Source organism: Pinus tabuliformis, chromosome 6, assembly GCF_031772625.1.
Source record: "Pinus tabuliformis cultivar Carrire ecotype Pingquan chromosome 6, CPIR1, whole genome shotgun sequence".
Taxonomy (NCBI): domain Eukaryota; kingdom Viridiplantae; phylum Streptophyta; class Pinopsida; order Pinales; family Pinaceae; genus Pinus; species Pinus tabuliformis.
In genome coordinates, this window is record NC_142292.1 from 1,485,085,377 (window position 1) to 1,485,094,043 (window position 8,667).

The window sequence follows — 8,667 nt, forward strand, 5'->3', positions numbered from 1 at the left end:
AATTGTTAGATTTAATTTGTGAGTTTTCCTAATTACCTTAAACCCCAACCAAGATCTACTCCTTTGTAAGAAATTGAAATTAATGCACAGCGGAACTTACTTTCCATCCTCAAAGGCTCCTGGTCTTGACTTGAGTTATTGGGTCTTGAATCATTCCAAGAGGTTGCAATCCTTTTCTCTGGCTATCCTAAATGACAGAGTACCTAGTCCTCAATGGATTAGACAATTTTTTTTGAGTGATTGCAAGCCTTGGAGACTCAGCCCTTTTATAGCAGTGCAAAACCCCAATCCTAGGGCAGCCTAAAATTTAGCTGAAACAAGTCTGTCTGAAATTTCAGATTGATTGAAATCAATCAATCAATCAATCAATCAATCAATCAGAATAGATTCTGATTTCCTTATTCAGCTATAATTATTATTGCTATTTATTTTAATCAACTATAATCGGTCCATTAACAATTATAATTGATTAACATTATTCTACATGTATTTGTATCCAAATCCTTATTTTAAATACGTTTAATGCCATGACTTAATTAATCACATTATTTGGCATATAAATGTAATCTTGCTGACAGTATTTGACATTATAATCACAATGCACGTATGTCCAACTTAAATTTATGAAATTAGACGTCTCTAAATCCAACACATATAGGTATCGAAGCTTTGTCACCTGCGCCGACGCTCGTATGCCTTTCAGTTTCTTACACCCATCAGCCCATAACTGCTCCAAGGATACCAATGTTTCCAAACTAGGCAGCTCTTCTAACTCAGAGCAGTTAGAAACATATAGGCGTCTAAGCTTTGTCCCCTGCGCCGACGCTCGTATGCCTTTCAGTTTCTTACACCCATCAGCGCGCAAATCCTCCAAAGATACCAATGTTTCCAAACTAGGAAGCTCTTTTAACTCAGAGCACTTACGAACAAATAGGTATCTTAGCTTTGTCACCTGCGCCGACGCTCGTATGCCTTTCAGTTTCTTACATCCATCAGCCCGCAAATCCTCCAAGGATACCAATGTTTCCAAACTAGGCAGCTCATTTAACTCAGAGCACTTACGAACAAATAGGTATCTAAGCTTTGTCACCTGCGCCGACGCTCCTATGCCTTTCAGTTTCTTACATCCATCAGCCCGCAAATCCTCCAACGATACCAGTGTTTCCAAACTAGGCAATTCTTCTAACTCAGAGCAGTTAGAAACACACAGGCTTCTAAGCCTTGTCGCATGCACCAACCCTCGTATGCCTTTCAGTTTCTTACATCCATCAGCCCGCAAACGCTCCAACAATACCAATGTTTTCATACTAGGCAGCTCTTCCAACTGAGAGCACAAAGAAACATCCAGTAATCTGAGCTTTGTAGCCCGCTCCAACCGGTTAAGCTTCTCAAATTCTCACATTGGCGTACCCGCATCTCCTCCAAAGATATCGGAAACTGCAGAGGTGTCTGCAAAAACAAAATGTTCATCATTCTCATCTGTAGAACCTTTTGAATTCATTCCAAACACAAATGTCGTGCAGCTGTAATAGCTGCTAAATATATAAACGCTAACCCAACAAATTTCTATTTACCTGTGATTCACTTTTCTGGTTCCACAATAGAGCCATTAATTCGCATTTGTACAGATGTAGAATCCTTAAATTCTTCACTGAAACCCAGGAAGGCAGGGAAGAGTGAGGACATCTGTTCCACCTGAGGCATGATAGGTTTGGTGGCTTCGCCTTCCTCAAAATGGGTTCCAGGTGACAACCTTCCATATCAAGAATTTGCACACTCCTGAAACTGCGTTCCAAGACAGCATTTTCAGTATCAACGACGCCAAATACATCATCATCATCATCCTGGCCACTATATTCACCGGGAACCATCCCAATTCCGCGGAAGGTTATTTCCTGTCCATTGTTGAAAAACAATCGTTATTATTTGTTCATTCAACAAACAATCACAGACTTTTAGTGAATAATCTTTAAAGGATTGAATGACTGAACACTTACAGATGATTGGTGTGACAAATTATGGATGAGGTTCTTTGTTATTAAAAGACGACGAGGCAACGAGGACGCTGCAACCTGTCTTCCCAGGTCTCTTAGGTGGTCGTGCATATGTATAAAATTCACGTGGTCCACTTCTACAAGAGATTTGTCCTGTAGATTTAGAAACCCCCGATTTCCTCTCCAGCCCGATGAGTTCCATATGCTTATTGCGGCATCTCTGTTGCGATATCGGAAAAAGCAGGCAATGTCTAAGAATATATCTTTTTCCTCTTGATTGAGGGAGTTATAGCTTATTTTAAATGTGTCCTGTATGGCACTGGGAGCTATTTGTCGGAGACTATCCCATTCTTCTTTCCACTGAGATATTTCTTTACCATAAAGAAGTGCCCCAATTACTTTTAAAGATAGGGGTAATCCATTACAATAATCTATGAACTTATCTACCAGAGATTTAAATTCTGGGAAAGGAAATGCTTGGCTGAAGGCATGGGAACAAAAGAGCTCTAGGGAGTGCTCTTTATTAAGTCCTGATAGGCTATAAATTGATGAATTTTCAACCTTTGAGCTTCTCAAAACATTCTTATCTCTAGATGTAATCAATATTAAGCTCCCTGAATTGAGACCATCAGATTGGGGCAAAAATGCCTTCACCTGATTCACATCGTCAACATCATCTAAGATTATTATGGCTTTACAAGATTTGAGAGGCTCTATAAGCATCCCCTTACCTTCATCCACACTGTTTACATGCTGATTGAAGCCAATCAAGCTATTAAGAAGTTGACTCTGCAACAAATGTAAAGACCTATTGGTTGTATGATCTCTGACATCACATAAAAAACAACTTCTATCATAATCTGATTTCTTCTTATTGAAGAATGCTTTGGCAAGTGTTGTCTTTCCCACACCACCTAACCCCACAATCCCTAAGATCTGGGGTTTTCGGCCCTGTTGTTGCGTCAACAGGACTGTATCTTCAAAATCTTTCAGTTTGTCATCGAGGCCTGTTGGATACTCCGCCACGTACAAATCTGGCTTTGGCACCATTTCCAACAGACGTTTAACCACCTTATCTAGCAGTTCCAGCACCAAATCCTCGCTGGAGAAATTAAGTAGACCTAGTGAGAAACAAACGTCTATGCCTATTTATCCAATATAAAATACAGCCAGAGGAAGGTTTGAGTTTTTACCCATTGTACTTGTCGAGCTCGAACCCGCTGTTGTTTGCAACTTGATGGAGTGCATTTCTCCATTCTTCAATAGTGCTGGGATCATTTCGCCCCTTCTTTTCATGAGTTTGTAGAGCTTCACCATAGACGCCCCGCATCCACCGAACGTCAGCCGGACTGATGCCGTAAAATACAGGAATTATAGGAGCATTTGACTTTAACATCAGAAGGAGCTCATTGAGGCACCAATCTGATTCAGCGTATCTCGGAGAGAAGATGGCCACATGAACGGAGGCCGTCCTAATAGCGTCTGCGAGTTGAGAAGAAATTTCATATCCCCCTTGCATCTCCTCCTCATCGAGGAAAGCCGTCAATCCTTTCTCGCGAAGGCGAAGGTAGAGAGACCTGGCGAAGGTTTTCTTCACATCAACCCCGCGATGGTTTATGAAAACTTGGTGGGATTTGTTGCTGGAATTAGCAGCAGCGGAGGAGAAGGTGGAGGATGAAGATGATGCCATTGCCGAGATCAAAACAGAAATTAAGGTAGTAATGGTTGGATGCTATGGACGCAGAGTCTGCAAAGAGACGATTCACTGTTTTAAAAGCGCAGAGAAATTGTAGAAGATTGGGTACTAAAAGGGCATGAGGAATTGTGGGTATCTAGATTAAACCTTCACCTGCGGTAACCGACATAGACCATAGAATATGGCGATATCCAACGTGTTTTTGAAGTCAAAGACAAGACGCGGATGGACCCCACACGCATTGGTCTAAAAGATAAGACGTACACGGACCCCACACGCATTCACATGGCGATATCCAACGCGTTTTTGAAGTCAAAGATAAGACGCGGATGGACCCCACACACATTGGTCTAAAAGATAAGACGCTGATGGACCCCACACGCATTGATCAAAATAACAAACACACAGGGACTGCATTGATCAAAATAACAAACGCACATGGACCCCACACGCATTCACATGTGCTGTTTATCTCCCGATTCCCACCTCAAGCTCTGTGGTAATCTCCCATTATTATATAAATATTTGATACCTAAAACAATGTTTTTTAGATTTTATTTTAATGTAGTAATTGTATGTAATTTTAAAAGTATTTTAATGTAGTAATTGTATGTAATTTTAAAAGTATTTTAATCCAGTGATTATAGGTAATTTTAAAACTATTTTAGCTTAATATTTCAAGAGAAAAATATTTTTGAGTTATAAATGGTTTTTTATATTTAATTTTTGAATTGTAAAATAATATATTCTTATTATATAAATTAAAAAATAATAATAGACATTGGAATGGGGAAGAATGACGGATGGAGTAGTATTTTGCATTCTAGGAGGGGCCAGATAATATGCACATCTGGATGTATTTAAATGTGAGTAATTATGTTATAAATATTTGGTAAATTTATACGGTTAAGTTGTAAAGTAAATAATGAAACTTTGCCAATGTATATTGTATATGGCTTTGGATGGGGTATATTTTATATATATGCTTTTCAAAATAAAGTGTATTATTATAGTTTATTTTTATTAATGGATTTAAATGATTTTTGTAATTGATAAAGAATGTTTGAGCTGTTGCATTAATTTGAGTATTTAAAAAAATAAAATTTTAATATTTTTATTAATTTATTGAATATTATTTTATTAAATTTAAATAATTTTAATAAAATTATAATAATTTAAAATATTATATATACATAAATTTATATATGTTTAATTAATATATTTTATTATACACTGATGGCACAAACGGTTTTGGGTACTCTTATAAAAATCTTTTTTGGTTTGAAGTGGTACGGGAGTAAGTAATGGGAGGAAAAAAGAAAATTAAGAACTATAGCAATGTAATGAGAGAATATTTGACTTAATTAATTTTTCCTTTGAGAGTTATTAGTTTGTGTAGGAAGAATCATATAGTAATTATAATATTAGTAATTATACCATGAGGTGCAAAGAATGTCAAGAGGGGACAGCGAAATGTGAAAGAAAGTTGAAATTGAAAGAATTCTTTTTTTTTTTAATCGTTGAACATTACAAACTATTACAGTTCTTGCAATTAAAGAGATTGTTTTTTATTTTTCTTCCAATACTAACTACCCAATCAGTGTTAAAACTAATTTTGTGTTTACAAATGAAACTAGTTTTTTTTTTAAGATTCACAATAAAAATAATAGGCTACTACAAACAATTTCGTTAAACAAAATAATAAAACAATCAAAATTAAAATAAAATATTAATCACTATTTTGATCAATTTTATTTCATTTATAGTTACAATACATAGTTAAAATAAAAATACATCCAAATTAAAATCACAACAACTGAAATTACATCAAAATCATGTTGGAATATGTAATTCCTACTTGTCTCAGTTGTGATTATTTCTATTTGGAGGAGTCTGTTCCTAACTATGTTCCTAGATTTGTGTGTGGTTGAGATATTCTCTCAACCAACAGATTGTGTGTCCAAGATAGTTTTCCTATCTTGAGACAATACTCCTGTATATATGTAATATCATATTTGATTAATGGAATACAGATTTCCCTTATGGAAATTTAACATGGTATCAAAGACCTAAGGGCCTGGCCCCTCCTAGGCTTGGCCCGTCTTGGGCTGAGGAAGCTTGGCCTGTCCTGGGCTGAGGGAAATAAGAGAGTATATTTTTTAGTTTTTGTTTATCCATCAACACAGACTTGTGGAGCTGTGGTGCGATGCAATAAAGTGCTGGAGGTTCTAACTGTTGGAGAATTGGAGGAGCATCTCTGCACTCAGCTTGGCCAATCCGTGGCTCTTCAGCGGTTTTATGGATGATCGGGGGTGATCAGGTGGTGGTGAATCTACCCATCGTGGAGGAGCAGCGGATCTGTGGATACAAGTTGGCTCTTCCCTACAGACGCTACTAGGCTTCTCAGTTGGGATGAGAAGCACTCCGGGCTACATGGCGCCTGAATGGCTCATGGAAGCAGGTATGAGCATCAAGAGTGATGTTTACAGCTTAGGCATCGTGTTACTGGAGATCATGTTCAAGCGTCGGTGCATAGATCTATCGGCTCCAGCGGAAGATTGTTATCTCAATTCAAATGTTGTTTCTCATAGCAGTGACAACCCTCTGCCTCTACCCCTGCCCCACAAGAGGGTCAGGGACGACGAAGAATCCAACGATGTGATGGTTGCTCCAACAGGGGTACAGGTAACAAACCCTGAAGTTTAGCAAGAGAAACGAGAAGTTGAGCTTCAAGTTGAGTGTCAACGCCCAGCCCGTGAAATTTCTCCCAGGAGCCGATTTCGATAGCGTCTTTGGGTCGTTGGCTTGGAGCGATGGCAAGTACGTTGTACAGAGCCCAATTGCAGTAATCCAACAACAATCTTAGCTGATTTTTACGCATTTGAAGGTCAAGGAGAGGCTCGATCCAGATGGTCGCTTCTCTAATGAATGGACCAATGGGCTTCTTGGTATCGATCACGCAAACCTGGAGGTGCTGAAGGCAGTGTACGCCCTTGAAAAATTGTGCAAGAGTAGAGAGGATATCCATTGCGCTTCAAAGGCGGGATACTTCTGTAAACCTGGCAGAATTAGGAAAAGCTAGTTTACTCATATTATGTGTTGGTGCTTTTGCATTAATGCATAAAATCATAGTCATTTTTAGATCATGTCTTGTGCTTTTATTTCATATTTTTTTGAAGGAAAATATGTCTCGGAAATTTGTATAGATATTGAGATTCGCGACCTCAATATGAAGTCATTTTGTTAGAATTCGCGACTCTAACTGATGACAGGTAAAGTATAGAGATCTAAGACCAGTATATCCAAGACTTAAAATTACAAAGTCTATGATGGAAATAGTCTGTTCCAGCATATGAATGGTGTGGTATATCCAACATGAGTGGCAAAGGATCCAAGGACAATGCAATGAATGTTTGTGTGAGTTAGTGTGAGTTTGCGGGATAGACTCACTAGCATGTTGTATTATGAGTCACACATTTTATTAGTAAGCAAGTCTAGGATGTTTTGTAGTGGTCTTTGTAATGTATGTACCTAGTAACTCCAAAAGTTGGAGTTGTGGTGTAAGCATTGTAAGGCATGTGTACCCTCATACAGTTTGTGGTATTCTAAAAACCATTTTGTATTTGCAGTGTCGATTTGTGGTAAGCCATAAACCACATGTAAGAGTGAAGTGGGACAGCGATTCCTGTTGGCATGGTTTAGGGTTAGCCGAGAAAACCCTCAGCCTGGTTGAGTCAGGTCTTTGGTGAGCCTTACTGGCTGGAGTGCCCTAGTGGCAGGTTTGTAGCCTAGAGTGGCTAGAGTGACCTAGTGGCAGGTTTGTGGCCTAGATTGACTAGAGTGCCTTAGTGGCAGGTTTGTAGCCCAGAGTGGCTGGAGTGCCCTAGTGGCAGGTTTGTGGCCTATATTGGCTGGAGTGCCTTAATGGTAGATTTGTGGCCCATAGTGGCTGGAGAGCCTTCGTAGCTGTGTTGATTCTTGGTGGATGTGTTGAGTCGTGGCGGCTGAGAACTCTTAGTGGCATGGTTGAGGGTGATCCGATAAAACCCAGAGCATGGTTATGGTTAATCCGATAAAACCCATGATGATGATATTGAAGGGGGATTTACAGGTACAAGTACATTTATGTAGTTATAATGGTTGACATAACCATGTATGTGAAGGGCATCCTAGTACGCTGGCGGTTGGAACGGTTGACACCCATGCATTTTGGTGGATGGTTGCTCCTTTATATGGACATCAACATATTATTTTGTTATGTTTGACCACAACTAGACTTTGCAGATTGATATTGAGACAAGTATTCATTAAGGAGGTGTGTTGGAATATGTATTTCCTACTTGTCTCAGTTGTGATTATTTCTATCTGGAGGAGTCTGTTCCTAACTATGTTCCTAGATTTGTGTGTGGTCGAGATATTCTCTCAACCAACAGATTGTGTGTCCAAGATAGTCTTCCTATCTTGAGAAAATAATCCTGTATATATGTAATATCATATTTGATTAATGGAATACAAATTTCCCTTATAGAAATTTAACAAATCACTCTTAAAATAAATTTAATAAAAGCACTTTACAATGTAGTCACAAATCTCACTACATTGAAAATCATACTTTTGAATGGAATGGTTGAGAACACAATAGCTAGATTTACATTAAATTCGAACCCAAAATAATAAAACAATAAGAATGCTTCCAACACAAATATGTCAATAACATTGCAATTTCGACTGATTTTAAATCTCATAATTCCAATGTATTTTTTTTATATATAAGAAAATAGATATACTAAATTCACCCAAGAAGAAGTGAACTCACCCACACCTGCAGATCTGATATCCTCAAGATGAATTATTTGGTGATCATACTTCAATCTGTGTCTTCAACCGTCACAAATAGGTTTTTATTTGTGAATGTGAACAAAAATAAATTAAAATTAAAATATATGAACCAACCAAGAATTAAAATGAATCATCAAC

At 38.1% G+C, this 8,667-nt stretch overlaps 1 protein-coding gene across 1 annotated transcript; it reads right to left on the reverse strand.

Moving 5' to 3' along the window:
* Positions 1-1,296: 1,296 nt before the first annotated feature.
* Positions 1,297-3,815, reverse strand: LOC149264243 (TMV resistance protein N-like). Its single transcript, XM_089427885.1, has 4 exons — positions 3,188-3,815; positions 1,998-3,096; positions 1,575-1,895; positions 1,297-1,449 (listed from the first exon to the last, which is right to left on the reverse strand). Exons 1-4 carry the CDS (start codon positions 3,682-3,684, stop codon positions 1,303-1,305), a joined length of 2,064 nt encoding a protein of 687 aa, XP_089284011.1. The 5' UTR covers positions 3,685-3,815; the 3' UTR covers positions 1,297-1,302.
* Positions 3,816-8,667: the final 4,852 nt, after the last annotated feature.

Coding starts and splice junctions, on each gene's coding strand:
- LOC149264243 (XM_089427885.1), bottom strand. CDS start 3,684: ATGGCATCATCTTCATCCTCCACCTTCTCCTCCGCTGCTGCTAATTCC. Junction 3,097..3,187: donor GAGCTCGACAAGTACAATGG/GTAAAAACTCAA, acceptor TAATTTCTCCAG/CGAGGATTTGGTGCTGGAAC. Junction 1,896..1,997: donor ATTTGTCACACCAATCATCT/GTAAGTGTTCAG, acceptor AACAATGGACAG/GAAATAACCTTCCGCGGAAT.